The following is a 25241-nucleotide window of genomic DNA, read 5'->3' on the forward strand; positions in this document are numbered from 1 at the left end:
TAACCCATCGTCCTCACCAGTGAAATGATGATAATTATAGCACCTACCTTGTACCAAGGTGTGGGGATTAAATAAGTTCATTATGTAGTGTCCTTGGAATAGTGCCTGCCACCATGTAGGTGCTAAGCTGGGGCTGTTAATTGCTATCGTCATTGTTCTTTTATTCTTGTATTTGTTTACATTTTGCATGATTTCACTGAATTCTCTCCAGACCTGCATAAGATAAGTATTATTATTCTCTCTGTTTTACTCATAAAGAAACCATGGCTCAGAGAGGGAAAGTGACCTACCTGGGGTTGCACAGCAAGTGAGTTTTGAGGCTGGGGATCAGAACCAAGAATGAATTGGCTCCAGGAGCCTGTGGCAGAGGGGGCAAAGGCAGAGCCCCTAGAGCTGTCACCCCAGGCCCCCTGATCCTCGGGTGGTATTGTCCTCTCTTCACCCCAACAGCACCTCAGGCTGGGGACTTTATGCCCATTTATGCTGATTTCATCCTGATGGGGTCCTGACAGTAGGTGAAAGACACTGGCCTTCCCCCAGCCCCCCATTCCATATTTTCAGATGAGGAAACAGAAACTCTCGGTAATTTCTCCAAGGCCTTACAGGTAGTGAGTGGCAGACTGGGACTCAAACCCTAGGTCCTGAGCTTCTGAGAGCAGTTCCCTGCCTGGCAAGTTGAGGTGCTCTGGATGCATCACACTCATCCTGTTCATTCATTCATTTACTCACTCATTCAGCAACTGTGTAACTGAGCATCTGCTCTGGGCCTGCCACTGTTTCAGGCACTGGGGTGCAGCAGGGACCCTGGCCTCCTGCCCCACTCACAGTGGCTTTCTGATGGAGGAGATAGCAGTTCAGTTCAGTCGCTCAGTCATGTCTGACTCTTTGTGACCCTGTCCATCACCAACTCCTGGAGTTTACTCAAACTCATGTCCATCAAGTCGGTGATGCCATCCAGCCATCTCATCCTCTGTCGTCCCCTTCTCCTCCTGCCCCCAATCCCTCCCAGCATCAGACTCTTTTCCAATGAGTCAGCTCTTCGCATGAGGTAGCCAAAGTACTGGAGTTTCAGCTTTAGCATCATTCCTTCCAAAGAAATCCCAGGGCCGATCTCCTTCAGAATGGACTGGTTGGATCTCCTTGCAGTCCAAGGGACTCTCAAGAGTCTTCTCCAACACCACAGTTCAAAAGCATCAATTCTTTGGTGCTCAGCTTTCTTCACAGTCCAACTCTCACATCCATACATGACCACTGGAAAAACCATAGCCTTGACTAGACGGACCTTTGTTGGCAAAGTAATGTCTCTGCTTTTTAATATGTTATTTAGGTTGGTCATAACTTTCCTTCCAAGGAGTAAGCATCTTTTAATTTCATAGCTGCAATCACCATCTGCAGTGATTTTGGAGCCCTAAAAAATAAAGTCTGCCACTGTTTCCACTGTTTCCCCATCTATTTCCCATGAAGTGATGGGATCAGATGCCATGATCTTCGTTTTCTGAATGTTGAGCTTTAAGCCAACTTTTTCACTCTGCTCTTTCACTTTCATCAAGAGGCTTTTTAGTTCCTCTTCACTTTCTGCCATAAGGATGGTATCATCTGCATATCTGAGGTTATTGGTATTTCTCCCAGCAATCTTGATTCCAGCTTGTGCTTCCTCCAGCCCAGCGTTTCTCATGATGTACTCTGCATATAAGTTAAATAAGCAGGGTGACAATATACAGCCTTGACGGACTCCTTTTCCTATTTGGAGCCACTCTGTTCCATGTCCAGTTCTAACTGTTGCTTCCTGACCTGCATACAAATTTCTCAAGAGGCAGGTCAGGCGGTCTGGTATTCCCATCTCTTGCAGAATTTTCCACAGTTTATTGTGATCCACACAGTCAAAGGCTTTGGCATAGTCAAGAAAGCAGGAATAGATGTTTTTCTGGAACTCTCTTGCTTTTTCGACGATCCAGCGGATATTGGCAATTTCATCTCTGGTTCCTCTGCCTTTTCTAAAACCAGCTTGAACATCTGGAAGTTCACGGTTCACGTATTGAAACCACTCCTCACCACCCCCCCCCATCCCCTACCCCTCAGGCACACCATGGGTCTGAAGAATTTGCCTGTCCTTGTCCCAGTCCCTCTTTCTTTCCTTTCATCTACCCCACCCCTTGCTCCCGCCTCAGACCCTTGGATTTCCTTGAACACTCAGGCATGCTTCTGCCTCAGGGCCTTTGCACTGACCACATCCTCTGCCTGGAGCTCCTTTTTCCCCCGTTGGGCTGTCTCACTCTTACTCCTTCAGCTGTTTGCTCAAATGTCCCCTTTTTGGTTAAGGTCCATTTTGACCCTCTGTTTAATCCTGAAAACCCATCAGCACCTCCTCTCCCTGGCTTTAATTGTCGCCACTGGACATAATTTATATTTTGTTTGTTTATTGTGAATTAGAAGCTCCATGAGGGCGAGGATTCTTTTTTTCCCAGCTGTATCTCCAGCGCCTGGCACACAGTAGGTGCTTATTAAGTATCTGTTGAACAGATGAATGAATGCCAGAGAGGTGGGAGACTCTCCCCACAAAGAGTCCTCTAGTTTTGGGTGGGACTGGCCTGTGTCCCCAGTGAAGGTTGGCGGGGGTGCCCCTACCAGGGCCAAGCCTCAAGGGCTAGAGGCCGGGTGGGCAGGAGCAGTCAGGACTTACTACCCCTTGGGGGATCAATCGGATTAAATTTTAATCCTCCTTCCTTCTCTGCGGGTTCCTCTGAGAGGCGGACACAAGGGTCTATCTTTAAATGCCACGCCGGCTGGAAAATGCGGCTTCCTGCAGGGCAGAGCCTGCCTAGCTCTTCTGCAGACTGGACTCGGGTTCATTATCCATTCGGGGCACATGGATGAGGCGCCAGCATGCGTGGGTGGAGCTGCCTGTGTGGGTGGGGCCAGGCAGGTGCACGCAGATGGCAAGGCAGGAGGCAGGGTTGCTGCAGGCCCCAAGGGGCAGGAACGGGCAGGGCGGGGCAGGGCCGGGATTGGGAAAGGCTTCTTGGAAGCCGTGGGTGGGCCACCGACCTGAGGAGTGCCTTCTGTGGGGGCTGCAGCACATGTGGAGGCTCACAGAGGGGCTGGGTTCTCGTTTGATCTTCAAAGGGAATGTGTAGGGGTTGGAGGTGGAGGTCTGGCGGGTGTGGGAAGAGGCTCACACTTTGAGTTTGGGTACAACAAACACACACACAGCACTAGCGAAGGATGTTTACACATTCTTATACAAATAAGACACAATTTGCATGGTGCTGGCTCTGTAGTTCAGGGCAGTGGGCAATCCAGGCAGACTTCCTAGAGGTGACTTGAGCTAAGTCTGCACAAATGGGCACCGCTGGGAAAAGGTAGAAGGACCTGTCCAGTGGAGAGGATGACAGCCCCTTCCGAAGATGGTGAGGAGGCAGAATTCACGGAGGCAGGGCCCTCCGATTGCTAAGGGATGAGGAGGAAATCAGAGAGTAAGAACCAAGTCCTTTTTTGTCTTAGATTTTAAGCATCTTTCTAGTAAAGTGTGTATACAGTGTGGTTAGGACTAAGCCGGACAAAGATGAATAAATTCTGTCAGTAAAAACCAAGAATGTGTAGCATTTTGTAGAGCATTTTGGGAGTCCAGGCACCCCAATGCCCAGCTTCAGACTCCCCTCCCACTCGAGTTGTGATACGGGCATCCCAGGCTGAGCCCCGCCTCTGCCTCTGTGTCTGTCCATCATAACTAGCCCTGGAGTCCAAGGCTTCCTCCAGATTCTTGTGCATGTAGGGAGTGCTGTGCTCTTGAGTTAACGTGAGCCCATGAATTCTACCTCAGCACTAGGTCACTTCCGTCCCGCACCTGGAAAGGTTCTGGACGGGGTCTTTTGGCTGCAGCTACAGATGAGGAAGCTGAGCCTGGGGGGAGGGGTAACTGCTCCCCTGAAAGGCTGCAGCACTTGCCAAGTATGGAGGGGAGGGTGGTGCAGCCTAGAGTGGGGTGCGGGGGTCCCAGACTTTCTGGGTGGGTAGGTGGGTATTTCCTGGTGCTGCCTCCTTTCTGCAGAAGAGAAGGGTGAGGCTTGGAGCTCAGACTGGAGGAGCTAGATTGGGGGCTTCAAGGGGCGGGGGGCTGGCCAGGGGTCTGGTCAGGGTGAGGCTCTGGCCCTCCTGCCCAAGAACTGGGACTGTGTGTGTGTGTTTGGGGGGAGCGGTTCATGTCTACATGTGTGTGGGTACATGTGTAACAGTGGACAGTTGTTTTCATGTGTGCAAATTGTGTGTTGGAGCCACCTTGCAGGGGACACGTGTGCGCTTGTACCCCACCCATGTATGTGTTTATTTGTTTACGTGGGCAGACCTACTGAGGGCTGTGTGCGTGTGTGCGTGTGTGTGTGTGTGTGTCCCTGTGTGTGGCTTAGCATGTGTGGGGCATGTGATTCCTATGCATTTGTATGTCTGTGCACGTGTGTGTGTTCCAGTAGGATGACTGTGTGGATACACATGTGTTTGAGTCAGCACGTGTGCGGCTGAAGTGACTTGCTGAGGGTTAAAGCAGAGGGGGCTCCCAGATGTGGGTCCCTGATGGACAGCTGTGTGTTTCTCGAAAGCCGTGCCCACCTAGGGGAGGAGCCCAGTAGGCGGGACATCCACTTGCATCCTGACTGCCCTAGCTCGCTGGAAACCACCAAGCAGATTCCCAATGGCAGCCCCTCCCCGCTGCCTCCACCGCCCTGCCCCTGCAAAGCGGACCAGAGAGCCTGGGAGCCACGATGTGTAGCATGAGGTGGAAGAAGCCCCCCCGGAAGACATGAGGAGGTGGGGTGCCAGTTCAGGGCCTGCCTGTCCCATCCTTTACCAGCTACTTGAGCTGCGTGACCCCAGCCTCGGCTTCCTTGTGTGTAAATGAGGCTTACAAGGGATCCAGGCCTGGCACGTGTAGGGGGTCACCTGGTGTGAGCCGTGGCCTTGTGTGCCTCGTTATTGTTGACAGCAGTAATAACAGCTAGCCCTTACCTAGCGCTCCCCACATGCCAGATCCTGATTGAGTTTAGCTCGGAATGTGTGTTGGTTCATTTAATTCTCTCAACAGCTGCATGGGGCAGTGCTGCTCTTGTCCCCATTTCGTAGATGAGGAAACTGAGGCTCAGAGGCGGTGAAGGGACTTGTCCAGGACCACACAGCTGGCAAGTGGATCAGAGCCCAGTCCGGCTGCCCGTGTGGCCTTGCTCTTGACCACCCTGCTGTCCCGTGTTCCAGCATTGCGGCATCTTTAGGACTGCTCCATAACAGTCCTAAAGATGTCATGTCATTTTCTTTTCCCTGCGTGACCTTTTGGAAATTGAGTTGTCTTAAAAAGGCCCCAGGGCCACTCAGGGCTTCAGCGCAGAGCTTGGGGGAAGGCCTGTTAGGGAGCAAAGGAGCTTTCACACCGGCTGTGTGACAAGAGTTGGCTGCCCTGGGCTGTGCCTCATCACCTGGGCTCCCTGTGGCTTTGGAAGGTCGGGAAGGGTCTCTTTGCTGCTCTCTTCTGCAGGGGCTGCAGGAAGGCCCCTGCCCAGGTGCTTGTGTTCCGGAGACAGGATGTGGTAGAAGATGGTATCCTCTTTGGTTCATAGGACACAGGCTTCCTGAGCCCCCGTATGGGTCCCGGATCTGAGACCTGGGCCCAGGGATGTGATGTGGCAGTTCCAGTGTCCCAGTCTCTCCAGCCCTGCCCTTCCTGTGTTTGACGTCACCTCTTTGTCTCAATGGGCAGTTGCCCATCTCCACAGAGCCTCATGAATACGCATAAACTCCTATTCATTCGTCAAAACCCCGATTGTGTATCCCTCCTTTTACCTTTCTGGAGAGAGTGACTCTGACCCACTTAATGACTCCCTTGTATACCTCACGTACCTTTCCTGCCTGAGCATACTAACCTGCCATCACTGCTCATGACTAACTGCCCACTAGCCTCGCTTTTTTACAGACAGAGGCTGATATTATTCGTTTTGTTTCATGCCGTGGTGCTTAACACAGAGTGGCTGCTCAAATGTTTGTGGAAGCGACTCTGTCCTCTCGCTACCCTGTACCCAGTCCTTCTGGTCCAGCTAGGGAATTCTTCCATCTTTGGTCCCCCATGGCTGACAGTTTCTGGCTTTGTGATGTGACCAGGGCTGGGGTGGTCTGCAGTGACTGCCAGACTGGTACCTGCCACAACTCAAAGAAGACGTGGGACCTAAGTCTAGGGGAGGCCCTGGATAGGACCAGCTCCTGTCTTTCTCCCTTCTTGGAGCCTGGAGATCAGAAGAAAGACTTCTTATACTATTTTCCTGTGCCTTAGTTTCATCATCTGTAAAATGGGGATATTTCTATCTCCCTGACTCCGTGTTATGTGTGATTCAAATACTACTAATGCATGCCGTGTACCCAATGCTTGACTCATAGTAGGTTCTCAATAAAATGGCCATCATTAACGATAATCATCTGCACCACCCTCCCGGAAGATTTTCTGGCCCCCAGCCACACTCTGAGGCTACTGCTCTCAGGGTTCTGGCTTTACACAAAGGGGGCCGAGATCATGGCTTGTTCTTGGGTGGGCTGGGCCCAGGGCTCTAGGCAGAGCCGTCCTCGGTGCCAGCTTGAGCCCACCTACATACCTGCCCTCTGGCACGGGGGCTGGTGAGGCTGGTCCTCAGCACGCCTCCTCCCTGCTGTGACACCTGGGCCTCCAGTTCTGTTGACAGCCATGTCCTCCGGGGCTCTGGGTCACCCCCGTACAGTGGGTCTGGATTGGGGGATCACTGGGGGAGGCTTTCAATCTGATAATGGTGAGTTGCTTGGCCTGTCCTGCCGGTCCACGCCGAGTCCTGGCTGGTCTCCCTGAGTCGGGCTGAGTCGTAAGCACCCAGCCTGTCCTGGGTCACGGGAGGGTCTCAGGTCTCTCAACGTGTGCACTGTGGGCACCCCGCTTTCCATCTGATAGAGACATCCTCTGAAGCCACCTTTCCCAGCTCTGTGCCCACCCCATCCCCCAGCCTGCCCAGCCAAGTGGGCCCTGTGGTCCCAGAACTGGGCCTGGCGCGGACACAACGTCCACCCTTATGGTCAGGGTCCAGCCTGTTGAATTCGCAGTCACCTAGCCCTTTCTGCCATACGTTCCTGTTTTCCTAATAAGTCCCGAGTTGTGAGTGGGGAGGGAGGCGGCGAGCCCCAGGGCAGCTCAGAAATAGTCACATGATTGTGAAATAGAAGAATCCTAGAAAGGGTATCTTCCCCGTGCCTCTATCTCGCCCTCTCTCCCCCGCCTCCTCCCCCCTCACTGGCGGCACCAGCTCCGAGGTAATTGGAGACACTCAGCCGGCTTCCAGGCTTCCAAGGCAGAGGAAGGCATCTCGAGGCCTGGCCGGGGATCTGTGCCCACTCTGGGCCCTGGTGGGGGGGAGTGCGTTGAGCTGGGGGCTTCGGGGGAGCCGGCACCAGAGAACAGGGTGTGTTTGTTCGAATCGAAACTTGGCGGGCTTGCCAGGGCTGCTGTGGGGATGCTCAGGCCTCTCCGTGTTGGTCTCCAGCCCAGGGAGGGCTGGCGAGGGGGAACTTCCCCGCCCCCCACCCCCGCCCCTGGGGCCTGGATGGGCGTGCTGGGCTGGGCAGCTGCTTGGTGTTCCAGGAGGAGGCCTCTATTTATAATCTGTTCTGTGTGTGTGTGTGTGTGTGTGTGTGTGTGCGCGCGCGCGCACGCCTTGGGTGTCCTTTTTTTTTTTTAATTCTTTCTCTTCTCCGTCCCCCTGCAGAAGAAGGCCGAGGCTGCACATCGGATTCTGGAAGGCCTGGGGCCCCAGGTGGAGCTGGTGAGCTGGGGAACAGGGTGGGGTGCTCTGGGAAGCGGAGGGTAGCTGGAGAGGTGGACGGGGCGGCAGGTGGGTGTGGAGGCAAGGAGGAAGTTGTCTGCTGCCAAGCTGCCCTGTCCTCTGGAGGAGACAGGAAATCCACCCTCTGATAAGAGGGACAGGCAGATAACAGTGGGCAGGTGGGCCGGGCCGCGCTGGGTGCGAGGTGGGGGTGTGTCAGCCCTCCGGCTCTGCTCCCAAGCCTGGCCAGTTGAGCTGCAAGATTGACTAGTTGGAGTCCAACCCGTGTGGTTTAGCTGGTCGCAGAAAGCCCGTGCTCTGGGCCGGGTGATCTGGGTTCAACTCGCAGGTCTGTGACTTCATAGCTGTGTGACCCTGAGCAGGTGTCTTAACCTCTCTGTGCTTTGTTTCCTCATCTGTAAACTGGGACGAATGATCTCACATACCCATTAGTGAAGATGAGCCATGCACCTTTTTGTGGCGCCCTGAACACGCCACCACTGAGACAGTGAGGGTGGAGCGTTAGTTGTTGCTGTTATTGTTACCACTGTCAGTGCCATTTTGCTGATGGGAAGATGCCACGTCGGCAGCAGAGACGGGAAGCAGACCAGGCCTCTCCTCTCTCAGGCACCTGTCACCCTCTGTGTCACCAGGGATAGGAAGCACGGGAGCGCGGAAACTCCCGGCCAGTGGCTTTGGAGTCCTGGGAGAGATGGCCAGAGCTCCCGCCTGCCCGGGACCACTGTCCCATGGCGTGGGTGGGTGCAGAGATGGGGGCACAGCACGGGGGATGCGCCTACTGGATGGCGCGAGGGTCTCTGCATGTGTGTACTGGCTGGGGGGCAGAAATAAAGTTTTATGCGTTTGGAGCCTAATTTTAAACTTGGCCCCACCTTGCGTTTGCCGCGTGGCCTTGGGAAAAGGACTCGGTTTTCTCAGCTGTGAAATGGGGACGCTGTGGATCTTGATGAGGGACCAGTGAAGTCGTGCGCGGTAAAGGCTCGCTGGCCCAGCGCCTGGCCCACGGCAGGCACTCGGTGTTGTGGTCGCCTCAGAGGGTGCAACTTTTGTCCCTGGAGTTTTCTCTGCAGTGACAGCCGCTGTCCAGCCTGGGGGGCCGGCTGCGGATGGGCCGCTGTGGAGCTGTGAGCAGCTGGACTCTTCCTGTCCCCAGGTCCTCGCAGGGGCAGAGCCACACAGGCAGTTGGGTTGGGATAGGGGCTCAGAGTCGGACACGACTGAAGTGACTTAGCAGCAGCAGCAGCAGCAGCAGCAGGGGCTCCTATGGCTCAAGGGCAGAGCCCAGCGCTCCTCCTGCGATGGGTGACAAGCTCCCAGCCTGAGCTCTTGCTTCCCGTTGGGCATGCTTTCTGAGATGTCTCTCGCAGCCTCTTTTTAAAAAAGCTTTTAAGTAGCTTTATTGAGACGTAATCCACGCACCATACAATTCTCCCATTTAAAGAGTACAATTCAGTGGTTTTTAGTACGTTAGCAGATGTGTGTGAGCGTCTCCACAATTGACTTGAGAACATTTCACCCTCTCAGAAAGAACTCTGTTCCCTGAACTATCACCTCCTTATCTTCCCCCTCCTCGCCTCCCACCCCTCTCCCCCCAACCACCAATCCGCTTTCTGTCTCTATGGATTTGCTTGTTCTGAACATTTCATATCAGTGGAATCATACAACACGTGGCCTTTTGTGCCTGGCTTCTCTCTCTAAGCTTCCTGTTCTTAAGTTGTAGCTTGTGTCTTGGTTGCCTCATTCCTTTTTATGGCTGAATTGTATTCCATTGTATGGATGGACCACATTTAATTTATCCATTTATCCATTGATGGGCCTTTAGGTAGATTTTGCTTTTGGCCATTATAAATGAATCGCTGTGGACGTGAACGTACAGATTTCCACGTGGATATGTGTTTCCCTTTCTCTTGGGTGGATATCTAAGGCCTACTGAAAGTGAAAGTGTTAGTCCCTCAGTCATGTCCAACTCTCTGTGACCCCACGGACTGTGGAGCTGCCAGGCTCCTGTGTCCATGGGATTCTCCAGGCAAGAATACTGGAGTGGGTTGCCATTCCCTTCTCCAGGGGATCTTCCCGACCCAGGGATTGAACCCAGGTCTCCCGCATTGCGGGCAGATTCTTTACTGTCTCATCTACCCAGCTGGATCATATTCATTCTGTGTTTAACCTCTTGAGGAATTAACTGCCAGATGATTTTCAAGAGTCACTCCACCATTTTCCATCCCCATCAGTCAGCCACTGCTCACCTTGGTTTTTCCCCTTTCTTGCCAGGGGAGCTCCAGGACTAGATTTGGCTCCTCAACCATTTCTAGACCTGGAGGCCCTTCCTTTCCCCTTTCCTGACAATTACTCCTGGGGGCTCCTGAGTAGGCGGTGGGGACCTAAAGGGAGATCTCTGGGTCTGGAGGCCTGAGAATTCCACCGAGAGCAGCAGGGTGTCTGTGGTGCTCACAGTCTCAGTGATTCTTTCCCGGGTCTTTGGGGGTGAGGATGCCATCCTTTGGGGTTCTCAGAGAGGAGGCTCCCTCAAGGCTGGTGGCACAGGAGGCGGAGGTCTGGAGTGGCTGGTGGGCTGCGTGGCTGTCACTGGAACCCTCTTGAAGTCCATAGGCTCTTGGCTCGGTGGCCTTATCGGGGGCTGGAGAGGGGACTCAGGCTGACAGAGCACCAAGTCCGGCCTTGTGGAGATGTCGTCATCCATCTTCCAGGTGAGGCTCAGAGAGGGCAGTGCCTTGCCCAGGGTCACACAGCAAGAGATGAGGTGGAGAGGTGTGCTGAGCCCAGGGGGTTGCCACCAGCCAATTCCTCAGAGGTCTGCCCTCTGTCTTGGGTACCACAAGGCCCGAGTGGCCAGAGGTATCCTCCAAGCAGAGGCAGCTCAGAGGCGCACTCTTTGCAGAGAGCTGCTTCCTGCCACCCGGGAGTCCTGTCTCAGGCTGGGAGGGGGGCCTGGTGCTGCTGACCCCAGGTCTCAGGTCACTGGGTGGCACCACTGGGGAGTCCAGTTCCCCAGGGGTCTCTCCCATCTGCAGCCAGGGAGCAGTCAGCCGAGGAAGACAGTCACCTGGGGGGAGTCCTGGGCCCTGCAGAAACGTGCGTGGGCAAGAGATAATAGTGAGCCTGCGGGCTCGGCCCTCCACCTCTGCACCCTGGGGACCAGGCTTGGCCCAGAGGAAGGGGCAGCCCAGCCCCCACCTCCTCTCCATACGGCTCTGAGTCACTGGTTTCCTTCCTGTTCAGAGGTGTTATTTTAAGAATGCGGTGTCACCAGAGGACCGAGGGCCAGCACTGACACTTCATTTCTGGCACCTCGTCCACCTGGTTCTTCTCGGCCACCCGCCGGCTGCCTGCCGCCAGGCCTCAGGGGAGGAGCCCCGTCCTTCTCCCCAAGACCTAGCTCCTCTTTCCTAGTCATTTCTGTCCCAGGCCTTCCAGTCTGGCACATCCTGCCCTGTGTGCGCACTTTCTCCCTCCTTACTCAGCTGCACCCCCATTTCTAGAGGAGGAAGTGCAGCCGTGGAGGGGGTGGGCCTTCCTATCTACGCCCCAGCGCACCCCCACTCCCGCCCCCCCTCGCTCCTCTGGGGTCCGGGCCAGGGATTTCCCCGGCTAAATCCTTTTTTTTTTAAAGTATATTATTATTATTGGCTGCGTTGGGTATTTGTTGTTGCGGGCAGCCTTTCTCTAGTTGTGATGCACGGGCTTCTCACGGCGGTGGCTTCTCTCATTGCGGAACACCGACTCTAGGCGCACGGGCCTCAGTAGTTGTAGCAAAAGGGCTTAGTTGCTCCGCCTGTGGAATCTTCCCGGAGCAGGGATTGAACCTGTGTCTCCTGCACTGGCAGGGGGATTCTTAACCACTGAACCACCAGGAAAAGTTCCACCTCTTTGGTCTTGTGTCACCCTGGCAACAGGTGAAACCTGGGTGGTAGCAGAGAAAGCTGCTGTGGGTGTGAAGGCCAAAGTGACCTCATGGCCTCTATATTAAAGGACATGCCTCCCAGGACAGAGCAGGTGTTGCCTGGCCTTGTACAGCCCCGCTGCAGGTGGTGAGGAGGTGTGGGAACCCCCACCTCTGGCCCTACCCCCTCCCCCCCAGCAGTGTACCAGCCAGAGATGCTTTGTGATCCTTCCTTCCTGCCCTGACAGGGCAGCAAACAGCCTCCTGAGGCCAGAGTGTTTAGCTCAGTGCCCAGCGAGTGCCTCCTTGGCGGACAGCCCCTCTGGTTAGAAGCAGCGCACCCCAGGGTATTCTCTGATTTCTTCCCGGCCTCTTGCTGAAGGCCACCTGGGGCAACAGAGTGCTGTGTCCTTGTCTCATCCAGCAGGGCCGGAGGGTGACAGTGATCCCTCCCCTGCAGATTTGGCAGGTCAGAGGTGGGCTGGGACCCCAGTGCCCTCCCGGAAGTCCGTCTCCTCTTCTCTGGCCCGTCCCACCTTGTAGAAACGGGCCACCCCCCCGCCTCTCACCCCCAGCCCATCACTGGCACCGGGGGTCTCTCTATGTTGCCCTTCAGCCCCTCCTGGCCTCCTTAGACTGTGCGGACTGCCATCTGTAAAACCAAAAGCCGGCAGTTGAGTCGCCAAATCTGACACTTCCTGGGCTTATCGAAAGCCCTATGAAGTAGTTTCTATTTGCTCTACGCCCATTTTCCAGATGAGGATGCTGAGGCCCTGACTGTTGAAGGCATATGTCTGACAGTTAGCAGCGGGAGTGCCATCACTTAAATTGGGACCCATCTGCTCCCCGAAGTGAACATGTAAGGCGTGCCCACTCCTGCCAAGCTTGTGTTTTGTTAGCTTGTGGCAAACATAAAAGACCCGATGCAGAGTCACCCGGGATTAAGCACAGCATTTAATGCCATGGAATTCAGTACATCTTTGTAGGACTCCTTGCCGTCCTGAGATGCGGTCCGTCAATCGTGTGCAGTAACGTGTTAACTTTCTCTGGTTGGGAAGTTCTGCACTGGTCTCTCCTGCTGCCCTGATGTTCAGATACACAGAGTGGGGGTGGGGAAACCTCCTTGATTAGAGCCAAGCACCTGGAAGAGCAGCTGACCCAGCGTTGGGGGAGATGGCCTGTGCCAGATATGGGGCAACGTCTCCATCCTGGGGGGAGTAGCTGAGCTTGGGGCTTGGAATTGCCTGAGGAATGGTGAATTGTCCTCAGCCAAGGCTGTCCATGGAGGGTAGGAGGCCTGTCCCTGGGGAAATGACAGGTTGGACCTGTGCCATGCTGCCTGGGGGTGGACCCCATCAGCTGGGATGACATCAGAAGGTGTGTTCAGCTCCCTCTTCAGGGGTTGGTGCAAGGGCGGGGCCTGATATACCATCCTGCCTCACCCCAGGGCCCTACCTTGAGGCTTCAGGACACCACATCTCCCAGCCTGACCCGTCACCCTCTGTACCTGAGGCTTGTACCACCGTCATCCATGGCTGCCTGTGTGGGTGTGTGAGACAGAGAGAGGGAGGGAGGTGAGAGGGATAGGAAGAGAGACCAACACAGAGAGAGATGCACAGAGACATACAGCAGGAGACACACAAAGAGGGGTGCAGGCAGAGAAAGGGCAAACCCCTCCCTCCAGGGCTGGGGCTGAGAGGTGGGATTCAAGTATCAGCTCATCTCTTACCAGCCAGAGGCAAACGTTTTAATCTCTCAGAGACTAGGTTTTCTCATCTGTAAAGTGGGGATGGTAATTGTGTCAGTCAGTAACTGCTGTGTAACAAACTGGCCCCAAATTTAAACAGGTTGATATTTCCCACAAGTATAGAAGTCAGCTGAGCAGTTTCCCTTGATGTGGGCTCAGCCCACTCACATCTGTGGGCAGCTGGAAAATCAGCTGGTGGGTCTAGCTTTTGGCTCGGATGGTTCCAGGTTTTTGGCTAGTGCTGCTGTCCTCCATGCTGGCTTCTTGCCTCCAGCAGTCCAGGCTACACTTGGTTTCTTGATGGTGAGGGGCAGGGGGAGCAGGCGAACAAGAGAGGAAGAAAGAGCAGAAAGGCTTCATCTGCTTTCACAGTTTGCATCTGTCCCACTGGGGCTTCCCTGGTGGCTTAGTTGGTAAAGAATCTGCCTGCAATGCAGGAGACCCAGGTTTGATACCTGGGTTGGGAAGATCCCCTGGAGGAGGGCACGGCAACTCACTCCAGTATTCTTGCCTGGAAAATTCCATGGACAGAGGAGCCTGGCAGTCGACAATCCATGGGGTTGCAAAGAGTCGGACACAACTGGACGACTAACAAACAAACAGAAAAACAAAACATTGGGTGTGGATGGATGGATACAAGGTAGGTAGGAAAAATTGCTTCCATGAGTATGGTCACTGTACCCTGAGGTGATAATGACCCTGATACTTCTTGGGCCTCTCAGTCTTCCAGACGTGGCTGAGAGCTTTGCATTCATTATCTCTTTGGATCTTCAGAACAACTCTCCGAGTTTAACCCCATTTATGGATGAAAACCTGGGGCACAGATGGTGCTCGCCCAGAGACATACAGCTGGAAGATGCCAGAGCCAGGATGTGAGCCCGGGTGGTTAGCCTTTAACTGCAGCCCTGCCATCCAGGAGAGAGAACACACACCATCTAGCTCAGCTCTTGCCCCATCACAGACACTGCAGCAACTTCCTCCTTTTGATTTGCACATGTTGTTGTTGTTGTATGTGGACCCAGTTCATTCATTTCTCACTGCTGTGTAGCCTTCGAGGAGTAAACGAGTCCTTACTTCCTTATTCCTTTTTCTGAAGGTGGATACTCAGCTTGCTTCTTTTTTAAACATTTTTGGCCGTATCGTGCAGCGTGTAGGATCTTAGTTCCCTGACTAGGGATTGAACCTGTGCCCCCTGCATTGGAAGCGTGGAGTCTGAACCACTTGGCCGCCAAGGAAGTCCTGGCTTGCTTCTAACATGTTGCTGTTATGAACAGTGCCTTCCGGGCATTCTGGGGCCCATCTCCTGGTGGAAAACAGTGCCTGACTGTTTCCAGGGTGCCTGCAGGAGGGGAGGGGGTCCTCGGGCACACCTCCCTTCACATCTCTGGGGCACAGATACCTGTGTATGTTTCTGTCGGCTGTACGCATGCCTTCCTATCTCCCCATGTCTTCGCCAGCCCTTGGCAATATTGGGCTGTTTTCTCTTCTGCCAGTCCCTGGTGGTGACAGGGTATCTCACCATGTTTGGGCAGTTTCTCTGTTCAAGACCATTGCTGATCTCAGCTCACCTGGGATGTGTGTGCTTGTCCTTGGGTGCTCATGCCAGCACAGCCCTGTGTCCTGCAGAGCAGCCGTGGTGGCCCCAGGGGAGGGGGCCATAGTACCCATCGCTGTGCCCAGAGGGTCACAGTCTGTTCCTGGCTGGGGCTGTGGGCTGGGTCCCAATGTCCTGTTTCATGCCTGCCTGCAGGGCCTGGGGCGCCACAACAGGGCAGTGGCCAGCCCAGCCTGCGCCAGCTGCCCACAGTCCTGGCCCGCCTCTGACCTGCCTCCCTCTCTGTTTTCCTGCAGCCATTGTACAACCAGCCCTCCGACACCAGGCAGTACCATGAGAACATCAAAATGTGAGTACTTGAGGGCAGCCGTGCAGACGCACAGTGGGGTGGGGGGCCCGGGGTGGGGTGTGGGTTCTCAGTTCCCGTCGGGGCTCCCAGCCAGGGCCAGGTGCTGGAGGAGGGGACGGAAGGGAGCAATTCGGGCCGGAGTTCTGGGCCAGGCAGGGCCTTGGATGGAAATGCATAGGTGGTGGGGGGCCAAGGGAGTGGCCCCATGAAGCTTTGGGAAGCAGACTGTAGTTTGGGAGGGTGGGCAAGCTGCATGCATAGCTTCTGAGAGACAGAGGTGGAGGGCTGCAGGTCCTCCTCCTGTTTGAGCTGGAGGAAGCTGTTACCAGGAGGAGGAGTGTGAGCTCGTGCGGTGGCCATGGAGTAAGCAGGGACCCTGTGGTTTGAGCTCTGATGTAAGCATAGTTAGGACTGTCTGTGGTCCGCACAGGGGGTCCATCTGTGACACAGCCCAGTGTGGGAGCAGCTGGGAGCACTCACCCAGACCCAGAGGCTTTGGAATGGCCAGTATGATATAGCCCAGTGAAGGGGCCTTTTCCCAGATGAACACAGAAGCAGAAAAATATCAGTGAAGTGCCATGCACAGTTGGCATGGGCCGAGCTGGCAGACCAGGGGCACCAGGATGGTGCTGGGGGCCAGTGTCTTTATGTGTTCAAGCTGGGCACCAGGCGTTGAGGAATTGTGGCTGTCAGAAAGAGGTTGGCTTTCTTCTGGGGATGCATTAGTAGGAGCATAGCCTCCTTGGCCGAGGAGGGGATATTACCTCATTATCCAGGAGTCTAAAAGGTCAGAGGAGTCTTGCCTGTTGAAGAACATGTGGCTGTGAACACTCCGGGGATGTTAGGTTATAGGTAGGTCCTTTGGGATCACAATCTTTGAACTGTTCAAGGTTCATTTTTGTGTGACCTCAGGAGGGCTGTGCTTAGCTGGTCCAATGGGTAATCCAATTTGGTCTGACTGTCCGAACTTCCTTGGGGTGGAGTTGCAGGGTGTATGTATGGCAGTGAGCTCCCCATCCCTGGGGGCATGCAAACCTCCTGATGGTTTTCAAGTATCCGCTGGTGCAGGACTAGTTGTTGGGGAGGTCCCTCCTCTTGTAGTTTTTGGACCTGCATGACTAGTCTAGGCTCTGGGGACCCAATACGGCCACCCCCCTTGCAGCTCCCAGGGGCTAATGGAGCAACCTAGAAAAATGTCTTGTTGCCGCTGAGGTCCTTGGCTTATTTGGGCTTGTGAGCACCTGCCTCACCTTCGATGCTGCCTGTCACTTAGCCTGCGGCTGGCAGGGGCTATGGGGTGTCCTTTCCGGGGGAGCACTGGGGTATCCCTCGGTTTTCCATCTCCTGTGTGGCCTGTGCTTTGGCATGGCCTTGAGAGTGTGTTCACCGCTCAGATACCAAATCCCTCTCAATACTGCGTGGTTTATTTTCCAATCAGGCCACGTTAGTCCTTTATAAAGCTTCCCAGAACCTTCCTGGGGCCACTGCTGGGGGTGGGGGAGCCCCAGATGGGGTTTGGGTGAGGGCATGGGGCCCTTCAGGGCCTCTCATGGCTGGTTTAGGGGATGAGCGTAGCATGTTCTCAGCCAGGCAGACCCTGCTGGGAACATTCAATCATTCAATACACATTTATTACACTCACTATGTGCCAGGCCCTGTTCTAGGACCTGGGGACTTAGCTGTGAACAAGACAAAGTTCCCTATACTTTCATTAAGCTTTATCTAGCAGTGGAGACAGAAAACAAGTTAAGTAAATGGGAAAATATCAGCAAATAAAAACTACTGTGGTCACATAGCTGTCTTAAGCTCTTTATGCTTTAATACACCAAGTTGTATTTTCCCTTTCAACATAAACATTTTTGATCGCAATATTATTACACTAGAAGTCTTACATACATTTTTTTCACTAGACTACAAATGAGTAATATTTTAAGCTGAATAGCATGGATGATTTCAGGTTATAAGAATGGCCATAGAATCCAAATGGGTTCGATCCCTGGCTGGGGAACTAAGATCCCATATGCTGTGTTGCATGGCCAAAAAAAAAAAACAAAGACAAAGACAAAAAATGCTATGAAGATGGCAAACAGGGTGATGGGAGAGAATGTAAGGGGTGACTTTAGCCGAGGGGATCAGGGCCAGGACCTGACAGCTGAGGGAACATTCAGAGACCAAGCAGCAGCTGGCATGCAGCTGCCCCCACCAGAGGCAGGTGGAACAGGCGTTGCAAAGGCCCTGGGGCTGGACTGAGCTGGCGGGATCACAGAGAAGCCTGGCAGGTCCCGAAGGGGTAGCTGAGGGAGAAGAAGGTGCCAGGCAGATCACCTAGGGCTGGTGACGAGTTTGGGGTTTTATTATCTGTGCTAAAGGAGGCTAGTAATGAGGTTTACGTGAAGTGATGTGATGGGGTTTTTGCTAGCCCACGGTCTGGGGGGCAGGTTGAGGACCACAAGCATCTGGCTCGCAAGGCCAGTCACTCTCGGTGCCTCGGTTGCCCCATCTGTCAAATGGGTTGAAGATTCAATGAATCCCTAGAAGTTATTCAGCATCAGGCCTATAGGAAGTGTTCTGTGATTTTTCTCACTTCATCAGCAGAGACTAAAAGAGCTGCCCTCCCTCATTCATTCACTCATTCATTCAGCAGATATTTAGGAACACTTGCTCTGTGCCAGGCACTGTTCTGGGCTCCGGGGAGAGAGCAGTGAGTGAGGAGGTCTGCCATTCTGGTGGCGCAGGCAGATCATAAAGAAATACGTCTGTGATATAATGATAGCTTGATAAGGACAAGAAGAGAGATCAGGCTGGGGCTGGGGTGAGGCGTTCTCTTGCTCAGAGTGCAAAGCTTCACCAACTCACCCCAACTGGGCCTCCTCCCAGGCTCCCTCCCTCCCGCCTCTGTAATCGCCACCAGGTGGAAGGTTATCCCTTCCCCAAGGACCTTGCCCTGTCACTTTAATTTCTCTGTGTCTGCGCGCTAGGGCCTCTGAGTTAAAGTTAATTTCACGCCTGACTTCCTGCTGCACTGGCAATTTCGGACGTGTTGAAGTCACCTGTACCCACCCCGATGCCGTCCTCTGCCACCTGCCTCCTCTGGAGGCATGGGAGCGGCCACCCAAGCTCCTGGCGGCGGCGGGGGTGGTGCGGGAGACTGGCTGTGGTCTGGTCTTGGCCCAGTCCTCGGCAGTGACTCCGCAGACCTCCCAGGCTTTGGGAAGCAGGGGAAGGGGCTGGGGTGGGGGTGGGGGGCGACTCCAGAGCGGCATCAGTGGGTGCTCCGTGGAGGGGCTCCCTGCCCTCTGAAGGCTGGACCCACGGGGAGAGCTGGGGGCTGAGTTCTCTGGGTCGGGGAGCCTAGGGTGACTCGGTGAAAGGTTGTGGGTTTGACGCAATGGTTACAGTTGCAGCCCCTGTGTGGCCTGCCGTGGCCACCCCTTCACCTGGTGTTGAGCCTTGTCCTCTCCTCCCCTCGAGGCTGGAAGCCTGCTGGCTCCTGGTGACTCTTCCTTCCAGATTTTCTTGTCTTACAGACTGATTTCTCCCCTTTTCCTGCCTTACTGGGGTTTGGCTGATGCCCCAGGGCCATGCAGGTGGGAGGGGTGCTGTGGACCCAGGTTACTGTTAACTAGTCCTTGTGGTCTTGCTCTGGAGGTTCAGAGATGTTGAGTAGCTTCCCCGGGGCCACACAGCCACACTCTTTAGACCAGCCCAATCCGCACACCCAGCCTGCTTTCCTCACCTGTATCTGCAGTCCAGGCTCTGCCCCTCACTAGCCCAGTGACCTCGGGCAAGTCACATCTCTTTGCTTGTCAGTAAGTTGGTCTCCTTGGAAGTCACACTGTGCGGGAAAAGTGCTTGACCCCCAGGGAGCATGTTTCAGACCATCAGTCACCCCAATCTGACAAGCTTTTCCCAAGGCATTCAGGGCCCTGCACGGGCTGCCTCCATCTTACTCTTCCCCTGAAGTCAGGGGGTCTGGTTCTCCTTCCAAATTCACTATCACCCTTCCTCCCTTGGAAGGGTGCTCACTTCATTTCTCTTTGCCCACCCATTCACTGCTTCTCCCAAGCCTCTGCTCAAACCTCATCTCCTTTAGGAAGCCTCCCCTGATTGTCCCATGCTTTCCTTTTTCAGAATCCTATAGACCCCAGGGCTTGGCCAGACTCTCCTCGAATGTCCACAGACTTTTCATTCCTTCCTAGTTCCCCTTCTCCTAGTTCAGTGTCAGCTGACAAAGCCTGTATTTCTTGACAGGTTGTGCTTTTTTAAACCCTGACTTCTCCAGGAGACTGAGATATCCTTTGCACCCTAAAAATGCTTCCACCAACGAACTCATCACATTGCTGGTCTGTCGGTCCTTCCAGAACCCTTTGAGAGAGACTCTGCTTCTTATTTTTGCCAGACAAAATCTCAGCAGAGAAGATTTGTCTGCAGTATGCTGTTTGCAGCTGCAATACCTAAACACTTCTTGAGACAAAATAAACAGTAAAAAAAAAAGTTTGCCAGAAGAGTGTTGCACAAATGAACACCCCAAGCCAGATGTCTAGAAGCTTGTGAACCCAGATGCATGTCTCTGGGGCAGGAACAAAGTTAGGGAAGGGCTGGTGGGAGGTGCTAGGGAGTGTGGGGACTAGGGTGAATGGTGAGCTTGTCACTCTTTTAAATGGGCAGTCAGGGGACTTGCCTGGTGGTCCAGTGGGTAGAACTCCAATCTTCCAGTGCTGGGGACAGAGGTTCGATCCCTGGTCAGGGAACTAGATCCCACGCAGCCCAATTAAGTGTTCATATACCACAACTGAGACCCAACGCAGCCAAATAAATAAACATTTTAAAAGGGTGGTGGCGGGGCAGTCAGACCTCAGTTCCCAGTCTGTGGCCATAAGGGAGTGTGATCAGGCTGCCTGATTTTTTTTTTTTAAGAGAAGCTCTCTGTTCATCTTTTTATGCAGCAGCTTCTGGTTTTCAATAATGGCAACAAACACAGTGTTTTCAGAAAGCTCCATAGCCCAAACACAGCAGTCTCAGGAACTGGCCCTGCTTGGTGGACTGCACCTGTTTGCAACCTGTGGACTTGACATTGGTCCTCCTTGGCAGTCAGCGAATGGATACCTGCCATGGATACCAGCTTGCTCTGGAAGGAAACCCAGATGAGCTGGGGAGGACACGTGCCCTCCAGTAGCTATGGGGAGCGGAGACGGCTGCTTGCCTGGCCTCTGCCCCTGCGAGCGAGCCTTTGTTCTCACCAAGGCCTCTTTAGCTCGAAGCCACAGTACCGTGCTTGGGGTAGACTGTTCCAGGCTGTGTGAGTTCCCTCAGGCTGCCAGAACTCATCACAACATCCAGGCTGCCTGGAAACTATAGTGATTCATTCTCTCGTGGTTCTGCAGGCCGGAAGTTGGAAATCCAGGGATTGGCAGGGTGATCTCTTGCAGGTGCTATGGGGAGGATCCTTCCATGCGTTTTCTAGCTTCTGGTGTTTGCTGAGCATCCTTGGCAATCCTTAGCCTGTAGATGCTTCACTCCAACCCTATCTTCACATGGCCCTCTTCCTGTGTCTTTTCATCCCCAAACCATCTCCCAGTCCATGGAAAAATTGTCTTACTTGAAACCTGTCCGTGGTGCCCAAAAGATTGGGGACCACTGCACAAACTTTCTTTGGATTTTCCATTTTCCCACTGATGCCTGTTTTCTGGTCCAAGATCTGATCCAGAATCCTTCTCTGTACTTCATCCTCGTGACCCCTTGGTCTTCACTCTGTGACCATTTCTCAGTCTTCCTTGATTTTCTGTACCTTGTCACTTTTGAAGAGGACTGCTCACAGAATCTGCAGAATGTCCTACGATTTGGGTGTGTTTGATATTTTTTCAGGAGGAGCTGGGCTTGTGGATTTGGGGGAAGATTTCCCCTGAGGTGAGGGGGTGCCCTTCCCATCACGATACATCAGGGGCACCCAACACCCTGACTGGGGGTGTTTCTGTCACTACAGGTGGTGTTGACTTTGCTCCCTTGCTCAGGGAGTGTCAGCTGTCTCCCCGTCAAGTTGCTGTCTTTCCCATCCCTACTCTGTGCATTATTTTTTATTTTTATTTGGATATCTGGGCCATTTTTAAAGTCTTTATTGAATTTGTTACAATATTGTTTCTGTTTTACATTTTGGTTTTTTTGGCCAGGAGGTATGTGGGATCTTAGTTCTCTGACCAGAGATCGAACTTGTGCCCCCTGCATTGAAAGGTGAAGTCTTCACCACCACTCTGGACCACCAGAGAAGTCCCCACTCAGTGCTTTAGAAGCGAGTCGCTGTCCAGCCTACTGTCAAGGGGAGGGAAGTCCAGCTGCACCTCCTAAAGGGCGAATATCAAAGACTTTGTGGACTCAAGTGAAAGCCGCCACGATGCTTAGTAAATATTTGGGGGAAAATGCTTTGCAGCTATGCAAATTTCTCATCTTTCCTCAACGTTTTGCCAACCAGTTTAACATTCATGGAAGGGTCTTGCCTGTAACAATGAGCACCGTGGTATCTAATGGTGATTTTCTAATCGCTCAGCCCTTCTGCATTTAGTAGTTGAAATTCCGTAAGGCTTCCCAGGTAGCTCAGTGGTAAAGAACCCGCCTGCAGTGCCGGAGACACAGGGTTTGGTCCCAGCATTAAGAAGATCCCCTGGAGAAGGAAATGGCAACCCACTCCAGTATTCTTGCCTGGGAAGTCCCACGGACAGAGGAGTCTGGCAGGCTACAGTCAGTCCATGGGGTCGCAAAAAGTTGGACTTGACTGAGCATGCATGCACACACACAAAGAACACGTGTCCCTTCTCTCTGCTTTGTTTATTCTATCATTTATTTACATCTGTGTAGACATGTGGGTATTTATTTTATTCTTCGGGTTATAATCTAGCACTAGTGTTATTTACTTTGCTTCTCAGATTGTTCCAGCTTTGGTCGCCAGAAACTCTTTTTGGTTGAGTCCTGTGTCCTTTTGACACCCCCCCACCACGCTTTATTTTTTTGTCCTTCCTTTTTAACACTTCTCTGCTTAAAGATGTTCTGGACTCATCTTGTATATTTCCTGCCCCAGCGCCGGACTCAGTCATTCCTCCAGGGAGAAATGGCTCTTTTTTTTTTGGCCATGTCCCTCTGCATTCAGGATCCTAGTTCTCCGACCAGAGATCGAACCCATGCCCCCAGCAGTGGAAGCACCGAATCTTAACCAGTAGACTGCCGGAGAAGTCCTGAGAAATGGCTCCTTGTACTGGAGAATGGTGTTAGGGACCAAGACCTCAGAGCTGGTGGGCTTATTGCTCTGGACTGTCATGGCTTCTTGGCCTTCTCAGCTGCTGCCTTTAGGTCCCTACCCTCTCCTGTGTTCCAGCCCATGAGGTTGCACAGGGGGGCCCTGCTCACCTTGTTGCTCTCCTCCCCTCTGTCCCTCCTCAGCACTCTGCAGCCACAAGGATCTTCTTCTGTTACAAACACTTGAGTTTGTTCCCACCTCAGGGCCTTTGCACACCCAGTGTGCTCTGCCTGGAGTGCGTCTCCCTGTGGGTTGTTCCACAGCTGGGCCCTCCTGGTGATTGAAATATCCAGGCCAACTCTGAGACACTTTTCTGCACCCCGAACCTAAAATAGCTATGCCCTCCCCTCCCCCAGTCAGTACCCCATCCCTCTGTGTAAGTTTCTGAATCTAAGGTTATCATTTTTAAAAATATTTATTTATTTGGCTGTGTCGGGTCTTAGTTTTGGCACACAGGATCTTGGTTGCTATTCACAGACTCTCTAGTTGTGAGGTGCTGGCTTAGTTGCTCAAGGGCATGTGGGATCTTAGTTTTCTGACCAGGGATCGAACCCATGTCCTCTGCATTGCCGGGCAGATTCTTAACCATTCGACCACCAGGGAGGTCCCCAGGATTATATTGCTTATTGTCAGCATGGTCCCTCTATGTGTCACCTGCCTCCGTGAGGACTCGGGGCTTTGTGTTGCTCACCCGTGGGTCCCCAGGACCCAGAACAGTGCCCGGCGCATAGTAGGTGCTCGGTGAACTTTTGCTGAGTGACTGAGGAGATGAAAGCATGATGCCATTGCTCCCATTATTTGGGTGAGTAAACTGAGGCTGAGAGACCTTCTGAGATTTGCTCAGAGACCCCCTAATGTGGAATGAGGGGGTTCTGGTCTCAGCCTGTGTGGCTGAGGACCCCTGTTGCCCACCCTGCTGGGGAGGGCAAGATTGATGTTAAGTAGTGAGACCTCGAGGTGGGAGGCCTGCGCGGCAGGAGGTGAAATCAGATTGATCCAGGGAGCCCAGGGTCTCTTACCAGCGACCCTCCTGGAAGTGAGTGTGGCCTTTCCTTGTCGGGAGATGGATGGAGACAGGGCTCAAAGCCTGGCTGGGGTCCATAAATGAAGAGGGTCCGTGCAGGCCTGTCAGCATCTCGGACTTGAGACCTGATAGTGAGGATGCTGGAAATCACTGCAGGGTCTGGGGACACTCATCCAGTCAGGGGTAAGGTGTGCTGGTAGACCCGTGCATGCATGGCTCCCAGCCATCGGTTTGGGAGCTTTTTGCAAGGGTTCTGGGTGCAGCTGAGGCTGTGAGCAACTTGGGGGACCCCGCCCCAGAAAAATTGATCCCACTGTACACTCGGATGGGATCAAGCAAGTTCACAGGCCTGATGGCCTCCCGGGGCCTGTCTGCGACCCCTGCAGACCCCAGCCGCTGCACTCTGCTGTGTATTGGAGGTTGTGGGGAGGGGGCCGGGGGAAGTGGTCTTGGGTGTGTCTTCCCCCCTTTTCTGTATCGGTCGGCATCTCTGACTCTCCCTCTGCCTTCTTCTAGGGCTCCATCTCCCTTTCTTTCATTTTTACTTTATTATTGAAGTCTGGTTGATTCACAGTGTTGTGCTGTACAACTCTGCTGCACAGCAAATATATATATATACACAAACATATGCATTCTTTTAATATTCCTTTTTAAAATCTTGCCTCCTATATACCATTTCCATTCCTTTATTTATTCTTAATTGGAGCATAATGGCTTTACAATATTTCATTGGTTTCTGCCATACATCAACATGAATTGGCCATAGGTATACATATGTCCCCTCCCTCTTGAACCTCCCTTCCACCTCCAACCCCATCCCACCCCTCTAGGTTGTCACAGAGCACTCGGTTGTCATTGAGGTCTCTGAGTCATACAGCAAATTCCCACTGGCTGTCTTTTTTACATGTAGCAATATTAATATTCTTTCCCCTTATGGTTTATTAAGGGGATATTAAGCATAGTTCCCTGTGCTCTACAGTAGGTCCTTGTTGTGTATCCATCGTCCCCCCCACTTTCTTTGGATCGTGTCCTCCTCTGCCTGGAGGCCTGTTCCCCTCCTGTCTCGCTGTCTCTCTCTCTGCCAGGCTCCTTCCCCTCTGGGGCTCTGTCCTCATTTGGGATCTTATCCACTTCTCTCTCTCTCTCTCTCCCCTTGCTTCTCTCTGGGGCTCTCTCTGTCTTTCTGCTTTCCTTTTCTCTCTCATTCCTGGTCTCGGTGTTCTCTCTGCTTCTCTTTCTCTCTGAACCACCCGCATCCCTTCCACTCCCTGGAAGTGCCCACTCCCCTCTGTGGCCTCCTTGGTTGAGAACCCTGATGGTGGGAGGGGTCTGGCTTCACCGACCTGAGGCGTGAGACCCCTCGAGTGCTTCCTGGAGTTCCTGCCGCACTGGTTCCCACCAGCCTGTCGCTGGCCTATCCACATGAGCCCCACCCCAGGGGGGCAGAGCATGGGCTTTCTTGGTTGGAGGTGGCTTGGGGTCACTCAGGCCGGACACCAAGATCCTGCCTCTGTGGGGCTGCAGCTTTTGGGGGCTTATTCTGCC

The 25241-nt window shown here is 53.5% G+C and overlaps 1 protein-coding gene across 10 annotated transcripts in view; it reads left to right on the top strand.

Annotated features, from left to right (window-relative positions):
* The window catches only part of NCOR2 (nuclear receptor corepressor 2), a 239145-nt gene that overhangs the window by 102144 nt on the left and 111760 nt on the right, over positions 1–25241 (top strand). For all 10 annotated transcript variants that reach the window (XM_055550325.1, XM_055550328.1, XM_055550331.1 and 7 more), the window contains 2 exons: positions 7758–7814; positions 15335–15387. In XM_055550325.1, coding sequence (XP_055406300.1) covers positions 7758–7814; positions 15335–15387 — 110 coding nt within the window. The remainder of the gene's footprint in view (positions 1–7757; positions 7815–15334; positions 15388–25241) is intronic.

Source organism: Bubalus kerabau, chromosome 16 (genome assembly GCF_029407905.1).
Source record: "Bubalus kerabau isolate K-KA32 ecotype Philippines breed swamp buffalo chromosome 16, PCC_UOA_SB_1v2, whole genome shotgun sequence".
In the NCBI taxonomy this organism is placed as follows: Eukaryota; Metazoa; Chordata; class Mammalia; order Artiodactyla; family Bovidae; genus Bubalus; species Bubalus kerabau.